Below are 19177 nucleotides of genomic sequence, written 5' to 3'. Positions count from 1 at the left end.
AAATCAACCGGTTCGCAAATGTGATAGCTTGCGCGCATGTGCTTGCTTTGCTCGCACACGCCACCTCTGTGCATGTGAAGAGCATCAAAAACAGGATGTGATGATGTCAGGTGGGTGGGTGGAGCCTCCCGCTGCCACCCCTGCCAGTTGGCCCGAACCAGATAGAATCAGCTAAATTGCACCACTGGAGATAACTGAAACCTCCCATTGTCACAATTGCTTGACTCTTTAAAAGCTTGTTTATTTGGCACAGGAACAACTCACCCATCTAGTTTATCTATCTAGATAGGCTACAATAATTCCTAGGATTATGTTATTTTCTTTTTGTTTCCTTTTATCCTTACCCACATTTTCCATGCTGGAGTATGCTTTCTCTGTGTAACTGGTGCCAGGTTATCTGCCAGAGTAAAGCTGCTAGTGGTCCCTTTCTTTAGGGAGGTGAGAGGGGCCACAATTGACAGTCCTTTGGAATGACCTCCCAGTGATCCTCCAGTTAGCACCCACTGTGACCATCTTCCCAAAAGCAGCTTTTCTAGAAGGCTTTATATCTGTATTTGTATTTATTAGTTTGTCAAACATGTACATGATAGCAGGTATAAGTATAAACATGGACATGAAATGAATACAAATAAATGGGGACAGTAGGACAGGGACAGTAGGCACACTGGTGCACTTATGTACGCCCCCTTTACGGACCTCTTAGGAATGGGGTGAGGCCCACAGTAGACAGTTGAAGGTTGAAGCTGTGAGGGTTAGAGGATGTAACAACGGAGTCAGGTAGAGCATTCCAGGCATTGACCACTCGGTGGCTAAAGTTGTATTTTCTGCAATCGTGTTTGGAGCAGTTTACCTTGAGTTTGTATCAATTGTTTGCATTGTTTATCATGTCCCAGATGCCAATTCGAATGGGTCATAGCCTGGTGCTATTGATACAATTTGCATTTTTTGCTTGTTACGGTCATTGGTTTGCAGATTTTTTTTAACTGTGTACTTTAATTGCAAACTATTTATTCTGTGCTTATCTTTGTGAATCACCAACAATCCTTTAGAATTACAGTGAGCTGTATATCTGACTGAAAAATAGATAAACACATACAGTGGTATAGTATTTCTATTTCTTCTGTAGAGTCTGTTTCTTGTAGTCTTCCGGTTGTCGTCTTCCAGGGCTATGTTCCAATTGTGTGTCACCCCACCTCATTTCTGTAAAGTTTGTATCATATTGCCTTTGTGCTATTAGGATTTTTCCTGATCTGTTTCCCATACTCTGGGCAGAGCCTTAAAATACTCACCAGGAGTCCAGTGGATAAATTAAAATGCACATTGCTGATGTTATTGGGATAATAGTAATCTGTCCTAAAACATTTCATATATTTAACAAGCAGCATATAAGCAATTCTTCCCCAACTGGTGTCTTACAGATGTATTAGATACCAATCCCCATAATTGCCAACTAACAGTTCACACTTACTGGAAATACCTGATTGGTAGAACCGTAAAGAAAAACACTGAAGTGTGTGTGTGTGGGGGGGGGGGAGCTCCCTCTCTTGCCTTTTCAGCTTCTTTCATTTAAAGCTGTGGTGTGAAACATAGGAGTCCTCCAAAAAAAAACCATAGAATATATAGCCCTTGGATTCCAAGGTGGTAACCTGAGATCTAGGTGAGAGGAATCAAGGGTGGTGAACTAGATTTGTAGGTGTGTACGTGCATGATCGGTGTAGAACAGGCGGATTATAAAACTAGAGCATGTGAGGGTTGTGTACAGACTGCCGGGAAGCAGGCACCATGTATAATTGTGTAAGTGTTGCTGAAGCGCTATTTCACCCGCTTTTACTGGTTGCCAGCTGCCCTATAGGCAGAAGGGAGGAAGGGAGGAACTACTTCTTGCTCAACCTGTATGGAATCAAAGCAAACTTGTTCTGGAAATATGCCAGGTGGGAGAACCCAGGCGCCCCAAAGGTGTGTGTGTGTGTGGGGGGAGGTGCCAGCTTCCCACCAGCAGAAGAGAGGCTTTGCGAAGCCTGCTGGGAAGTGACCATTTTGGTAAAGAAGCATTTTTGTTAATTCAGGACAAGCTGCTTGGAAACATCTAAAAGCTTTGCATTCGGCATAAAGTCACTTTTCATTTCTGTCTTTTAAGGCCTCCTTATCTAATACACAGAATCAAGTTGGCTGTGGCTTTTATCTGTTCCCCTCTCGCTTTCCTGCATGTGTTTCATGTGATCCTGTGAATAGAGAACAGTGGTATATATAGAGCATCACAAGACGCCTGGATAAATCACTCTAAACAATTACGGCCTTTCGATTTATCCTGAGGACAGTTTGTGTAACACATTTCCCATGTTTTCTTATATATAATCCAAGCAGGAACTCTGCAGAGCTGCCAAAGCAATTACTTGAATTTATTTTTGCAGTAGCCGGTTTGGATGAGCGTTTGGAATCCCGCGCACCAAATTCTAAGAAATATCAAATGTGTTTATCATCCTTCTTCTTTTTAAATATACAGATAAATAAATAAATATTGATCCAACTTCAGCTTTGGCACAATTCTCTTGGCATCCTGAATGTGGAACTCGGGCCCAGTTTTCAATCCTGACTTTGTATCTAGTCTATATTTCACAGGAATCGAATTTAAGTTTGTTTTCCAGTCTCATCTTGCACATCAGACTTTTCTGGAGTGGTAATTCATCCCACTGAAGTACATCTCAATGCGCGGATGGAAGGAAACAGGTAGATATTGACATTAAGCTCCAGCACGACAGAACTGCTCTTATACATTCGGATCAAAGGTGGGTTCCTACCGGTTCGGACCGGTTTGGCTGAATAGGGAGTAACTGGCTGGACAAGTGACCGTACTGATTCTATCCTTGGCGGCGCCATCTTGATTTTCTGTTCTGCACATGTGCAGAACAATCTTCATTGAAAAAATATTATTCTTGTTCCTTTTTAAATGTTGTGCGCATGCGCAGACCTTTTAAAGTGCAAATGCGCCTGTGGGCACATTTCTTTTGGACTCCGATCCAATAGTAATGCCGGCAGGAACTCACCCCTGATTTGGATTCCCTTTGAGACCCAGTGATTATTGTCAGAGGTAGATTGCTACCGGTTTGCACCGGTGCAGGTGAACTGGTAGTGGTATTTTGGCCTGGGTTGCAGAACTGGCAGCAACTCACCCCTGATTATTGTGGATGGGAAGCCATTGATCCCCGAAGAGGCAGATCCACAACTTGGAGGTCCTGCTGGAATTGCGGCTCCTTCTAGAGCGGCAGATGGAGGCTTTGCCTAACTTTGACTGGTGTATCGTTTGTGGCCTTTCCTGGGCCCAGGGCAGAGGTGGATTCCTACTGATTCGGCCCAGTCGGCCGAGTAGGTAGTAACTCGGCCGGACACGTGCCCGAACCAGTTCTATCCTCGGCGGCACCATCTTGATTGTCTGTTCTGCGCATGTGCAGAACGATCTTCATTGCAAAAATGTATTTTTTTCCTCTCCTTTTCTAATGTTGTGCACATGCGCAGACCTTTTTAGGTTAAATACTCACGTGTGCATTTTTTGCACGCCGAACCGGCAGTGATGTCGGCAGGAACCCATCCCTGGCTCAGGGGATCTTGTGATAGCGGCTTACACCCTCATCCCCATGACTATTGCAAAACACACTGCATGGGTCTGCCTTTAAAAGCCACCTGGGAGTTTCAATTGATACAGATTGCAACACTCCTAATATTCCCTGGCAGCCATCAGTGGGAACACGTGACGCCTATTTTGTAAGCCCTGAATGGATTACCTATTGGTTTCCAAGCGCAGTTAAAAGTGCCATTGTTAAACATATAGGAGGCATTATGTCTCAGCACCAAACCACATGGACGTCTGCATCTCCCTAATGATGTTGGCCCAAATGTTGCAATTACGTGAGAACAAATTATGGATTCCTCAGCACTTTTGGAAGGTCAAGGAGAAGGATGGTCAAAAGTGTTGCTTTTTGGTGGTGACACCCAGCCCTTTGGAACGACCTCCCATCTGAGGTAAGACTTGTCTACCAAGCTAGCTTCCAGAAGATGTTCAAGATTGAGCTCTTCTACTGGATGTTTGTTCTGTGGTACTAGGACGCCTTTTGGATGGGGACACCTTATGCTTTGCGGTTTGAGTTTCTCCTTCTCTGCACTGTATGTTTGCAGTTTTGCTTGGAGATTTTTTTTTTTATTGCACTTGAAAGCTGCTTAGTCTATTAGATTGTGGTGAGGTGAAATCAAATACATTTATAAATAAATAAACTCATGTGTTTCTTTATAAAATTGGCACGTGAGTTTGCCTAAATGTTACATTTTTCTGCATGTTGCTCAGGCCATTTTTCAAATGAATCCATCTGCAAAAATCCTTACTGGGGAGGTGTGATAATCCCCCTAGTTTAAGGGTGGCACAAAATTGCTCCCTAAAACATCTAGCCAATTGAGCTCAAGCTAAGAGGCCGCAGGATTCAGCTTTCATTTCCCCTAGAACAGTGATGGCTTTTTTGTCGTCGTGTGCCGAAAGCAATGTAATGCAATGCATGTGTGACACCCCCCAACCCCCACGCATGCGGCCCACCCCCTCTGGCTTCTAGGTTGGTGCAGGAGGCCTTCTAGGCCCAAAATAGGGTGCAGAGGGGGCATGCCTCCCCATGCCCCATTTTGGACCTGGAAGGCCTCCTGACCAACCTGGAAGCCAAAACAAATCATGGGGAGGCCATACGCGCCGCCCCACCCCATTTTGGGCTTGGAAGTCTTCCTGCATCAACTTGAAAGCCAAAACAGAGCGTGGGAGTGCTGAGCGAGGTCCCAAAATGCAATGCGAGCGTGCCCCCCCGTGCATGAGTGACAGAGACCCAAAGACCAGCTGGCCAGTGAGGGGCGCAGTGGAGCTAGGCTGGGGCAATGGCTGGCATGCCGGCAGAGAGGGCTCTGCGTGCCACCTGTGGCACACATGCCATAGGTTCGCCATCATGGCTCTAGAGAGCCCAGTTTGGACTGAGTTGGAAAGTAGACAACTGTGAATTCTAGTCCTGCCTTAGCCATGAAAGCTGGCTAGTGACTGTCAGCCAATCACTCTTTCTCAGCCTCATAGGGTTGTTATTGTGGGGAAAATAGGGCAGAGGAAGGTATTATGGATAGGTTCACTGCCTTGAATTATTTATAAAAATAATAAAGGCAGGATGAAAAATCTTTTAAAACTATCTAAATCCAAAGCGGGTCCTTCCTATCTACTCCCATGTTACAGCGGCACAAGTTGTGAACCAGACTAGATTTTTATTGTTCCACCAAGATCATTGGGTGGGTGGGCTGATAAACCTAACCAATATGTGATTGTATTGAGGGGTGGCCATTGGAACTTCAGAACTGGGTAGTAAGTACCTTTTGCGGGATCTGTTATAAGTTAAGGACTAAATTAAGTTGAGGACTATCTGTTCTCATTATGGAGGGGTGGTTGATGAAATTGACAAATCTTGCTGAGATGTATAAACTACCTTCTTTGGTTAGAGAAATTTATTGGTGACTGGATACCAGGGGTGAAATCTACTTACCTTTGCTACCGGTTTGCAAATGTGAGTGCACGCAGGACCTTCCCGCATGTGCAGAGCATCAAAAACGGATGTCCAGGTGGGTGGGCAGAGCCTGCTACTGAGCGCACCTGCAAAGGTAAGTAGAACAGGTGGTGGTGGGGAATCCGCTGTGCCATACGATTTAGATGAGCTAGAAAGCAGGAAATACCAATTCGCCTGAACCACTAGCTTTTTTTACTACTGGTTCAGGCGAACCAATCCGAACCGGTAGCATTTCACCCCTGCTGAAAACCTCTTACGGACTTTTTGCTTAAAAATAAAAAAAATTGAACACATGATTTATGGTTTGGATGATTAAGATAGATGATAGAAAAAGAGTATTATGACATAACATTAAAGGAAGAGGTTAAAATGTAATCATACTTATAACGGCAGTGAAGACGCTGCTTGGCACCTGATTATCTTATAAAATTAGAGAGGTGTTCCTTAGCATATGATCCATATGTATGTGGACAAAACACACACAGTATGGTGGTGCTACAGGAATAGAAGGATTTCCAGGCTGCTCTGCCCTGGTAAGTTTAACTTAGGCAGTTTGAGTAGAGCATAAAAGAGGAACCACTGAAATACACTAAGGGACTGGGACACTGTCATATGTGTGAGGTCATAAGGGCAACTGAGCTTTCATTTCACTTTTCTAAAAGATGATATTTACCATCTGGAATTTGCCCAAACCTTTCGACCAAGTAAAGGATTACATTTTTAATTTTTTAACAGAAGACTGTGTAATAAAATAGCTAAGTCCATAATTTTGTCTCATTTAATGTGCCGAAGGATGAACAGACTCTGTGACTTTTAATATTGATGACAAGGGATGGAAGGGGTGGGGAGCAAAAGAATTACAACACAGGCAGCCCTTGATTTACAACAGTTCATTTAGGGACCGATCAAAGTTACGACGTCACTGGAAAAACTGTCTTACAACTGTTTTTCATACTTACAACCATTGCATCATTCCCAGTGTCATGTGTTCAAAATTGGGAATCAGGTGATCAGCTTTTGCAATATTCCGACAAGCAAAGTCAATGGGGAAGCCAGATTCACTTAACAACCGTGTTACTAACTCAACAACTGCAGCGATTCACTTAACAATTGAGGCAAGGAAAATTGCAAAATGAAGCACAATTCACTTAACAACTGTTTTGCTTAACAACAGAAATTTTTGACTCAGTTGTGGCTGTAAGTTGAGGACTACCTGTAGTTCATTACTTTTTGCGTCCGTAGATAACTTGCTCCAATTTTAATACATACTCACGCTCACACTGTTGAATGCTGGCATTCATTCAGAGGACAGAGTTACCAAAAAATGCATCAGAAAATAATATCTAACCTCAGGATGGCAGATTTAGAAGGGATCCAATGGGATTCTTTTGGTAAATAAAAATAGCCAGCCTATAGTATAGGTCAGTGATGGCGAACCTTTTTGGCACCGAGTGCCGAAAAGGGAGCATGTGCACATTCGTCTGGGCCGCAACCCGGAAGAGGAGCTGCCTAGGGGGCATGCACGCACCGGAAAATGAACTTCCGGTTTCCAAAATCTTCCAGTTACTGGTGCACTGATCAGCTGGCTGGTGGCGCACATGCTCACGCCAGAAAACAGAAGACCAGCTCCTCCAGTTTCTGCACACACAAAGGCCAGCTGATAGTCGGTGCGCATGCATGCCAGAAACCCAGTAGAGGAACGGGTGATACCACCCATGCCAGACGTGCCCAAAGTGTATGCCACTTTGGGCACGCATGCCATAGTTTCCCCATCATGGGTATGGGTTCTCCCCATGACCAGAATAGAGTGCTTTGTAACCAACCTTGAATTAGCAAAACACAACGTAACCATACGGTATTTGCTGTCCCTTGTTGCTAATTTCTATCTCTTTTCTATTTATCTTTGTCCCCCATCATTGGTAGTCATCTGACTTCCTTCCATCTCGGAGAGTGTCAGAAGCAGAGAAGGCTTTTTCAGCACAGTGAAGGATGACATGGTTGCCTTCCTCATGGGTTGGGGATGAAGGGAAGGCAATGTCATTCAAACTACTGTAAGCAGCAAAAAAGATGCTGTTGGAATATCTTTGTCTCATGGTTAGATCCAAAACGAATATGACCCTTATGCGACGAGTGAACTTTCAGAAAGGAAGGAAGAGTTTTTCTAAGTGAACTCTGTCCTCCAGTAAGGTTTTCTCTTCAGCTCCAAACCAGCTTGGCCCATCTTTATTGATCAATGGGTTAGATTGTTACCCCATCTTTATTACTTTATAAGTAACTCAAGGTGGCAAATATTCCTAAAACTCCTTCCTCCTCCTGTTTCCCCCTCATAGTCAGCTGGCATCTCCTCAAACTTTTAAAACTCAAGATTTCTGGAGGAGCTTCATGGAGACAGGAGGAGCAGTTTGCCTGGGTGACTGCATTCTAATGCCTGTGAGATGAGACATTGTTGTTTCTTGTCATCGGCAATGAGTGTCTTCCCAATTTAGGGAGGAAATGGCAATGGTGTGTGTGCGTAACGGGTGTGTGTGTGGGGTGGACAGGAATTATGGACAATGTCTGTTGTCGTAGCAACCAAGCTTTGATTAAAACATTCCTCCAAAATATTATTGTACATGCATCATGCAAGTGTGGTATTTTCCAAAAAGCGTTTTCTTAGAATAGAAATTTACTCAGCCATCTTAGAAACCAAAACAACTCTGCTCTCATCATGCCAAAAGAAATTCAAGGCAAATCAGCTGATAAAACAGTAAATTCTGCTTAAAATGAAAGGAAGGAAAATGACTGAAATCTGGACGGACGAGTGTTTTATTTATCCCCAGGAGCTGGAGATACAACTGAATATATTTTCCCCTAAACTTTTTAAAGTGATGTTATGCCATTTCACTCAAGTACTTCTCCTCTATCATTTATTAGCTATCCTTTCCCACAACCACCAAAGCATATGCTGTTATTCCAGATTGGTGTGTGTGTGTGCGTATGTGTACACGTACAACAATCCACCTATGTTTGATAGATGGAGTTCTATGCCACCTACCTCCCTAATAAGCTTCCAATGCAATAAAAGTTAGAAAGTGCAAAAAACAACAACAGTTAAAACAGAATAAAAAGTTAAACATTAAAATTAAAATCCAAGATGATGGGCTTCGATCTGACCTAAGTGTAGTACATAAAAGTATCTGCTACAATGTCTTACCTGTCAATGAATATTTCAGCTTCAACCACAGCAACACACGAGTTCACAATAGATATAAACTTATGGTAAACCGCTCCAAACTTGACTGCAGAAAATACAACTTCAGTAACAGAGTTGTCAATGCCTAGAATGCACTACCTGATGCTATTATTTCTTCCCCAAACCCCCAAAACTTTAACCTTAGATTGTTTACTGTCGAACCTCACCCCATTCCTAAGAGGTCTGTAATATTCCCTTGTATTTGTATTTATTTCATATATTCATAATCATGTCTATACTTATATATGTTATCTAACTCATACTTGATGAAATAAATAAATAAAAATATAGCAAGCTCTGGACAGGGCCCCAGGCCAACTGGCAGAGCCAAATTTTAGGCTGTCCTGAAGGCCAGGAGTATGGGGGCTGATCTCACCTCTGACTGGAGAATATAAGACCAGAGGGCCGGGGCCACAGCAGAAAAGGCTCTTCTCCTGGGCCCCGCCATCTGAAATTCTTTGGCCAATGGGATCCAAAGTGGTCTGGAATGTGTGGGGCGGGTTAGTCCCTCAGGATTAGGTGGTTCCTCAGATACCCAGACACAACTCCCATAAGCCTAAACTAGAGTTTTATTTTAGGTATTAGTTCTGATCGCACACTCACACATGCACAGAGGAATGCAGAAAACACAAAGGTATGCAGTAATTCTGAAGAGTACACAGACCATGTTTGTAAAGGACTTTCAGAAATCAAAATGTCAATTTGGAACAGTAATATTAAGGTATCTGAATTCAGTCTGTCTTGCTCCCAGAAAGGGTGACTCCTGGAATGATTGTAATAAAAGTCCCCAACTTTCTCAATAAAGTGAGTGGCTTTTAGAAGAAACTGGGATATCTTCCGATACTCAGACTTGTGAGGAATCTCTGGTTTCCTCTTTGAATAGTATTATGATATTTCCCTTTCCTTTCTTTGAACCTATTTCCCTGAACGATTGCGTAGGAGTTCCTCCACATCAAAAAGTTTCCTGGAAATACCACCCTGGCCTCTGTCAATCACAAAGAGTCTAGCGAAGATGCAACTTCCTTACTGCTGTGGCCACATGACGTTGGCCTGTTGAAACTGGAGTCTATTCTACCAGGGAAATGGTATTGTATTTCCCAGCCGCTAGTTCCCTTTTCTGTATAAAACACTCTATGCAAATACAGTGACATTTCCTGCTTTCTATAGTCAGGAGGAGAAAAGTGCCAGGTTTAATGGGAATTTCTTTCTGTAGGAATTTACCCAATTATGGAGATAAGAGTCCCTTGCTTTTGTTGCACAAAAATTAACATCCAGATACTGTAATCATGAAACTAGTTGACAAATGTACCTTGTCTTTTTATGTACACTGAGAGCATATGCACTAAAGACAAATTCCTTGTGTGTCCAATCACACTTGGCCAATAAAGAATTCTATTCTGCTCTGCTCTGCTCTGCTCTGCTCTGCTCTATTCTATTCTATTCTATTCTATTCTATTCTATTCTATTCTATTCTACCAAGAGAATGGATCCAGTGGCAACAGCAGCACAGTGATTTGTACAACCATCAGGTGTTGAGAGGAAAAACATATAATAAAATCCATTCTGGTTCCGCTTGCCTGAGCCTAAGCCAGCAATGGCGAACCTTTTTTGGCTCGCGTGCCACAAGTGGGGGGAGCACAGAGGGGTCGTGTGCGGGCGTGCCGCACCCATAATGCAATGCACAACCCCCCCAGTGCGCATGCACACACAACGTGCGCCCCCCCCAATTTATACATGCTTTTTTCGCCCTCCCCAGGCTCCAGAGGCTTTATAGGAGCCTAGGGAGGGCGAAAAGAGCCTTCCCCGCCGCCCCGGAGGCCCTCCAGAGGCCCTAGGGAGCGTCTGGAGGCTTCCCTGAAGCCTTCGGAGCGCTCAAAAGGATCCTCCGAGCAAACCGGAAGTGACTTCCGGTTTGCTCGGAGGGTGGTTTTAAGTGCTCCGAAGACGTCAGGGAAGCCTCCGGACGGTCCCTGAAGCCTTCGAAACGCTTAAAATCACCCTCCGAGTAAACCGGAAGTCACTTCCGGTTTGCTCAGAGGGTTGTTTTAAGCATTCCGAAGGCATCAGGGAAGCCTCCAGGCGGACCCTGAAGCCTCCAGAGGCCCTCTGGGAGGGCGGGGGAGGCTCTTTTCGCCCTCCCCAGGCTCCTATAAAGCCTCTGGAGCCTAGGGAGGGCGAAAAATGGCTTTTAAAAAGGTGAACTCAGCTGGCCAGCGCGTGCATGCATGCTGGCCAGCTAACAGGGCAGCGCCTCGCGTGCCCTGACAAATGGCTCCACGTGCCACCTGTGGCACGCGTGCCATAGGTTCGCCATCACTGGCCTAAGCCAATCCTGGATCCCATTTTGGTAGGCTGGGGATAGCAGGCACCTGTATTCAGGAGAAGCTCTGAGGCTTTTCCTCATCTTGAATTGAGCTACTAGCTGCCCATCTTGAATCAGCAAAAGTTGGACCTGTATGAAATTTGCTCTCACCAGCCATTCCTCCACGGCTATTGTCTCTGCTGCGAGTCTCCGCAATCCCCTGATTTCCTTCCAAGGTAACAGGTGGCAAAGCCTAATGGATTATTCTGAAGCTGTCAGAACAAGAGAGGAAATAGTTTGTGAATACTGGTGAAGTTAAGGATGACCCTAAACTTAACCCTGTCTCATTTGTGGGCTCAGGGTGAGGTGGAGGCAATGTCGCAGAGCAAGGATGTCAAAGTCAAGGTCCATGGGCTGGATCTGGCTGGCGGGGTGCTTAGACCTGGCCCATGGGAAAACAGCGAAGGACTGGCCTGTGGTGGCTCCATTTTTTGCTGGCAAAGGGTTGCAGGAGGCCTTCCAGGCTGAAAGCGGGAGCCTCGCAGACTAGGCTAACACATGACTGATGAAGGGGCGAGGCCAGACAGGAGAAAGAGTGCAAGGCTCGCTTTGATAAAGCGTGCTGGGAGGCGGAAGCTGCCAGCACTGACTTTGTATCATTACAGAATGCTGTTTTGCTTCTGCTAGAACTCATTCTGTGCCAGAGTCTGGCTGAATAAAGCCAGTTAGCCTACATGTGTGTGGCGTTTTCATACTGGTTTAGGTCCAGAGCTCGGACTCTGAGACAGGGTAGGAGATTGGGAAAGGCACAGGCTGCAGAAAGGGAGCAGAAAGGTATGTGGTGCTGGGGTGGAGCCTGTGGAGATCGGGGAAGGCACAGGCGGCAGAAAGGGAGCAGAAAGGTGGGGTGCTCGGGGGGGGAGCTTGCGGAGATCGGGGAAGGCGCAGGTGGCAGAAAGGGAGCAGAAAGGTAGGGTGCGCTGGAGGGGAGCCTGTAGAGCAGGGGTGTCCAAACTTGGGAACTTTAAGACTTGTGGACTTCAACTCCCAGAATTCCCCAGCCAGCATGGCTGGCTGGGGAATTCTGGGAGTTGAAGTCCACAAGTCTTAAAGTTTCCAAGTTTGGACACCCCTGCTGTAGAGATTGGCTTAGGCACAGGCAACAGAAAGGGAGCCAAAAGGTGAGGCGCTCTGTGGGGGGAAACTGCAGAGAGCTCAGGCAGCAGAAAGGTAGGCCGCAGCGCGGGGGAGGCAGCTGGGTGAGAAGCGGAGATCAGGGAAGGCATGTACCTGAGGCAGAAAGTTGGGCCACGGGGACCGTGTGGTCACTGCAAGCGAATGAGAGAGGGAGCCAGGGATCAGCAGCAGCTATGCCGTGGGCATCACTCTAGTCTAGGCACTGGCCAAGATGGGTGAGGCGAGATAAGGAGTGGCTGGGAGGAGCAGGGTGTGGAGGGGCCAGCCAGTGGTGGGATGAGCCAGTGCAACTGAACTGCACAAAAAGTTAACAACCGGTTCACTTGAACTGGTGTGAACTGGCTGAATCCCACCTCTGACAGAAAGCAAATGTAAATGAAAGGTAGGGCTATTTCTGGCAATTAGGTACAACATTTAAGACAAAGGACATACTGGATTTTGGAGAAGAAAATATTAATGAAACTTAGGAACTGATGAAGATTTCCTTAATCGTACATATCTTGTTGTGTGGCGTTGAGAGAAAGGGATTTTCATGGAGTTGAATATTAGAGACGGATAGAGACCTATGGGCCAGCATTTTTCACTATGTAAAAGTAGGCTGAAGATTCTGGAATTGTAACTCACTGTAACTCACAATCAATTTTTTAAAAAATCATCTGGAGATTATCTTTGAATGCTGAAAATTAGCCCAATAAAGTTAGGAGATAACTCATCCTTTCTCCTGTCTCTGGTCAGATTACAAGAGCAGATTTACTGAAAAAGAGAGTCTGGGCTCTTTAGACCAAGGCCCACACAGGCCAATAGTTTTGGAAATTGAAGTACCAATACATTTGCAGAACATTAGGCTGTAGCAGAATAATGAAAATAAACAGATCTAAGGAAAGATTTCTTTCTGAAAATCCGACATGAGACCAGGAGTTTTGGCAATCTTTTGAGTGCTAATCTGTGCTCCTATGTATATAAATTAATATATCTATGTATCATAGCAGCATATTTTTCAAGTGGCTGCTTGCCATAGAAATCCACAGCTCATGAAGCACTTAGAATGTCTTGTTGCTCTAAGAATTGGAATGAATGTAATAGTTTCTTGGAATTCCAGAGGATATCATACTCATGTCCTGTTGATACATTTTCAGCTACATCTATTGGCCAGGGGATGTTTTCACAGTTCCAAAAAGGGAGTTCCAACAATGGGAATCTATGAAGGATATTAACTTTATAAAATATATGAAAATACTCTACACCTAAGGATATCTCTTACGATTAGGATGGACAACCTGGTTGTCACATGAACCTTTTCAGCACACATTTTGCATCCCCAGTGACTCCTGAATACATTGTGAAGATACCTGTTAAACTAGTAGACTTCTGCATTTAGGATTTCTTTGCACACCCTGTTTCCCTGAAAATAAGACCTCCCCGGATAATAAGCTTAATCAGGCTTTTTGAGCACGCATGTTAAAATAAACCCGCCCCCAGAATATTGCAACATAGCAGCAGCCATGAGGTGACCAGGCTCGCTGCCTCCTGCACCTCAGAAATAATAAGACCTCCACAAAAATAAGTCCAAATGCTTACTTCGAGAGTCAAAAGAAAATAAGACCCTGTCTTATTTTCGGGGAGACATGATATTATTCCAACAGGGTTATTGAGCATTATTGCTACTTACCAGTATTATATTTCCAGAAAATCATAACAATCGTGTAAATAGGGCGGTGGTGGAGGAAATATGTTGGATTAATTCCAGGAAGCTGTTTGCATTACACTTAGTGGATAAAACTTCCCATAACATAATTGTAAATACATCTTAACAGTAGCAAAATATTTTTGGTCACTGAAGTAAACAATCACTATAGAAACAAACTCAGGGCTCAGTATGATGAGGAAGTTCCTAATGATAGCATTTTACTAGGTGAAATAGGCTGCCAAGTCAGAATGGATATATTTCCTGACATCAGATGAATGAATGCCACTCACTTACATGCCCAAATTGTTTCTTCACTTGCTTTACAATATCTGTGGGGCCTTTTAGCAGAACTTATTGAATCACTGGGATTGATTTTTCAGTAATAGTAGACTCATATAGAATTCTTTGGCAAGAGTTCTGTGAAACTTTATTAATGAAATCATCTTATGCATATTTACTTGGAAGTAAGACAATGATAAGGCACTTCCTTGTTAGTTTAAAAAAAACCCTAGCATGATTAACTGAGAATCCAGCCCAAATTCCTTGGATTTTGGCTTGATCTTTCATTTCCTAGTAAGTACATTTAGGAGTACAATTTAAGAGATTTGTTTATTTCTTAAGAACATTTTAATAGAGAAAGTATTATTCATTTTTTACCCAAAATCTCATCATTAAAAATAGTTTTTTTCACATTAAAAATCCAGCCTTGGTTACTCTAAGATATGTTTTTCTCCATTTCTTCTCCATATTGCTTTTACTGATAATTATGAAATAGAAATCCTCCCAATATTGCAAATTATCAGAAACACACCAATAAATGAAAATGTATTTCAGGCCATTGTTGATCTTCACTATTACACTAAAATATACATCCAAATGATTCTATTTTAGGAGATCAAGCGGTGTTAAAGGATCTATTGAGAAAAGTGTATTCACACATCTTACATCAGCCTAAAGTACTCCCAGGAGTGATTTAAATTATTGCAAAAAGTTGCTGCCACAAGCAGTGCATTAGATGCCAATGAATTCCAGCTTCATTAGAAACTCCTAGTCCTTTGACGGAACTACAGTTCCCAGTCTCCTTGGATGAGAGCCATAACAGTTAAATAGGCTTTAAATTGATTTAAAACTGTAATGTAGTCTTGCCCTCTGTTCTTCAGTCTGACTCCTGAAATTAATTTCATTGGTTTTATAGCACTGTTCTTATGGGAATAATTTTGCTATAGTACTATTATCAAGTTCACAATGTTGCATGCCAACTATGCCAAACTCATTGAATGACTAAGGGTGTTCTGGATTAGCATGCTGTTTTTCCACCATGTTTATATTTTATTACTTCAGAGGTTCTTTATGGCAGTTCGAACTTGTGGAAAAAAAAAAAAAGAGAGAGAGAGAGCCTTTCTGCTGCTCAGCCTCATTGCTCAGCTAAGTACACCAGTTTATTACTTTTATTTCACAAACAGCGAGATGACATAGGAAGGTAAAATATGGCTTGTCCAATCACAAAACAACTCCTGTGAAGCAGAGACAAATGATTCAGGCCCAAGGCCATTTCAAGGGCAATGAAGCCTTTATTGAAGCTACGGTTTCCAAACTGAGTGCAAGCCACTGGTGGGATTCAAAAATTTTTACTACCAGTTCTATGGGTATGGCTTGGTGGGCTTGGCTTGGTGGGCGTGGCAGGGAAAGGATACTGTAAAATCTCCATTCCCTCCCCACTCCAGGGGAAGATTACTGCAAAATCCCCATTTCCTCCTGATCAGCTGGGACTTAGGAGGCAGAGGATAGATGGGGGCGGGGCCAATCAGAGGTGGTATTTACCAATTCTCTGAACTACTCAAAATTTCTACTACTGGTTCTCCAGAACTGGTTAGAAACTGCTGAATACCACCTCTGATGGAAGCCAGAGGTGGGTAGCTCCCAGTTCGGCCCGGATTGGCCAAACTGGTAGTAGCGGCAGCGGGAAGCTCCGCCCATCCACCCGGACAGATCTGCGCAGAAGCGTTGCACGTGCGCAAGAGAGAGCACGAGAGCAAACTGGTAGTAAAAAATTTGGAAACCCACCACTGGTGCAAGCTGCACTGTTGTACTGTAAGGTGACTAAAGTGTGCAGGGAAGCCTCTGTATGCGCTGTGTCCTCAGTTCTGCATCCCCATAAAACATCTGTGTGTGATCAGTGAAAATGGCCATAGATATCCGCCAACATAATTCAGGTGCACTTTATGTTTACTAGAAAAGATTACGATTACTAGAAATACTGCCAATACTGAAACCACCACCTCTGAAACAGGACTGAAGACCGCAAGGCAGATGAGGACTTCCTATTCTTGAAACAGACTGAGACAGGTCTTGAAGTCCAGTGCAACCTTCTTCAACGGGCTGCCTCCAAGATGCCAAGTTTATGCAACTTTACTCCAATAAAAATACAAACTCAAACTCAAGGTAAACAAACTCAATACAATTATTAAATTATTAAACTGTAAAATTGTACAAATGTACAATTATTAAATTATTAAACTCGAGGTAAACCACTTCAAAGTCGATTGCGGAAAATACGGCTTCGGCAACAGAGTGGTCAACGCCTGGAAGGCACTGCCTGACTCCGTTGTTACATCCTCAAACCCCCACAGCTTCAACCATAAACTGTCTATGGTGGACCTCACCTTATTCCTAAGAGGTCCGTAAAGGGGTTGTGCATGAGCTCACCAGCGTGCCTGACATCCATGTCCTACCGTCCACAGGTGAAATTCAGCAGGTTCTGACAGGTGGTCCTGGAGAACTGGTAGCGGAAATTTTGAGTAGTTTGGAGAACCAGCAAATACTACCTCTGGCTGGCCATGGAATGGAGATATTGCAATAACCTTTCCCTGCCACGCCCACCAAGCCAAGCCCACAGAACCGGTAGTAAAAAGTTTTGAATTTCACCACTGCTATTGTCCCCATCTATTTGCATTCATTTCCTTTGCTCATGTCCATATTCATACTTACACCTGTACATGTTTGACAAGCAAACAAACAAACAAACAAACAAGTTGGGGAACATGGTACTACTACTACAGCCTCAAGCTTTCTCGCTTCCTCCTTGCATTTATGCTTCTTAAAGTCATTACATATTTGGGCAGATTACTATTCCTACAGATCAGAAGAATTTCCTGTGCTTATTAGAATCATATCTCTAGATCTTGACCAAGACTTGAGTACAAAACGTTCCATTCCGAGGAAGACAAAGATGGTCAACCATCCATCTTCCCGTTTCTCTTGGTTTTTCTCTGGGAAAGCTTGCGGCTGGAGCAGGGCGGTGTGGGGGATGGGGGAGAGAAGAATTTGATGAGCTCATAGAGCTTGGTTGCTTTGGCCGGAGTGAAAGGTCTGGGCTCTGAGAGCAGTTTTGCTCATGGAACAAGTGAGGAATGTGCAGCTGCCCATTTGCCTTTTACGAGTTTACCGTAGCTTCACTGGAGATGGAGCAACAGAAAGTATGTTGCCATGGAGATGTAAACAGCACTTTAAAAAACCAACTTTGCCTACCCTTCAAACATACCAAAATACTTTCCCTCCTCCTTCCCGTTGCTTGCTTGCACTGCCTGTGCTCTTCCACTACGATTAAGAGCTTTCAGTTCCATGAAAAGACCTGATAAGTTAAACACATGGTGTAATTCATATTACGTCAGTTTCCTAGAAAAGAAAGAGAGAGAGAGAGAGAGAGAGAGGGAGGGAGGGAGGGAGGGAGGGAGGGGGAGGGAGGGAGGGAGGAAGGGAGGAAGGGAGAAAGGGAGGGAGACTATCTGTCTATCTTTTTCTTCCTCTTTCTTTCTCTTCCTCAAAGTCACCCAGTTGGTAGTCCATAAGGTAGGAGTAAAAATCATGGATCCCTAGTTTCTACTCTATTGCCTTTAAGTCACCACACTGAACTGGCTTCCTTTTCTTCAATTTAGGATTCCTCCTTTGGACATCTAAATCCGGGATCCTTGATGTCATACATGAAGCAGGAGAGAGATGCAGAGGTGGTATTCAGCAGGTTCTGACCAGTTCTGGAGAACCGGTAGCGGAAATTTTGAATAATTCGGAGAACCGGTAAATACCACCTCTGACTGGCCCTGCCCACATCTATTCTCTGCCTCCCGAGTCCCAGCTGATCAGGAGGGAATGGGGATTTTACAGTATCCTTCCCCTGCCATGCCCACCAAGCCACGCCCACCAAGCCACACCAACAGAACCAGTAGTAAAAAAAATTGAATCCCACCACTGGAGAGATGTCAAAATGCTTACTGTTGTAATATCTTTATTAGGCCAGACAGAATGTCACAGAATAACAAATAAATTTTAGAACTATCTAGAGTCTATCACTGAACGATAGCATAGTAAAAATGTTTGCATGTTTGTATGTGTTTGGTGGGAAAGAGGGAAGAAGTAGGGAAAAGTAGGTTTCATGTCACCTGAATCTGGGGGCATAAATTTCTGATAGAATCCATCAGATGCTCAATAAAATACCGGTCATTCAATTTGACTTACTGATCTTTTTTCTTCGTTTAGGTTTGCGGGTCAATCATCCCCATGTCGTCATGGCACGAACTTTTAGACCAGTTTCAAACTCAAGGATTAAACATCATAGCTTCCCAACAGAGGAAACATCAGAATGGCAATCCTCTGAAAAGTCACTTGAACAAAACACAGGTAGTCATCAACGTACGACGACAATTGAGCCCAGAATTTATGTTGCTAAGTGAAAAAAATTGTTAAGTGAATTTTGCCCCCTTTTACAACTTTTCTTGCCACATTTGTTAAGTGGATCGCTGCAGTTGTTAAACTAGTCAAATGGTTGTTGAGCGAATGTGGCTTCCCCATTGACTGTGTTTATCAAAATGTCACAAAAGATGATCACGTGATCCAAGGACACTGCAAGCGTCATAAATATGAACCAGTGGTCAAGCATCCGAATCTAAATCACGTGACCATGGGGATGCTGCAGCGGTCATAAGTGTGAAAAATGGTCATAACTTTCAACGGTCACTAAAGGAACTCTGGTAAGTCAAGGACTACCTGTATAGCAATGGCACAGCCACACACCCTCCTACCCACAAACTTCAGGGAATTTATTGGTTAATTCATCATTTCTGTCTTTATGACATCTTGATTTGTGCATAGTGTGTGATTTTACATGCAGTTAAATCATGGCAAGTGTAGGT

The 19177-nt window shown here is 43.8% G+C and overlaps 1 protein-coding gene across 1 annotated transcript in view; it reads left to right on the top strand.

The window, feature by feature from the left end:
• Positions 1-3836: 3836 nt before the first annotated feature.
• PGS1 (phosphatidylglycerophosphate synthase 1) overlaps positions 3837-19177 on the top strand; it is a 114610-nt gene continuing 99269 nt past the window's right edge. Inside the window, exon 1 of the mRNA XM_081936797.1 lies at positions 3837-4017. Coding sequence (XP_081792923.1) covers positions 3917-4017 — 101 coding nt within the window. The 5' untranslated portion in view covers positions 3837-3916. The remainder of the gene's footprint in view (positions 4018-19177) is intronic.

This window comes from Natrix helvetica (assembly GCF_964273705.1).
Source record: "Natrix helvetica genome assembly, chromosome: 1".
Taxonomy (NCBI): Eukaryota; Metazoa; Chordata; class Lepidosauria; order Squamata; family Natricidae; genus Natrix; species Natrix helvetica.
The sequence above is the reverse complement of the archived record's forward strand: the minus strand, read 5'-3'. Positions and strand labels throughout refer to the sequence as shown.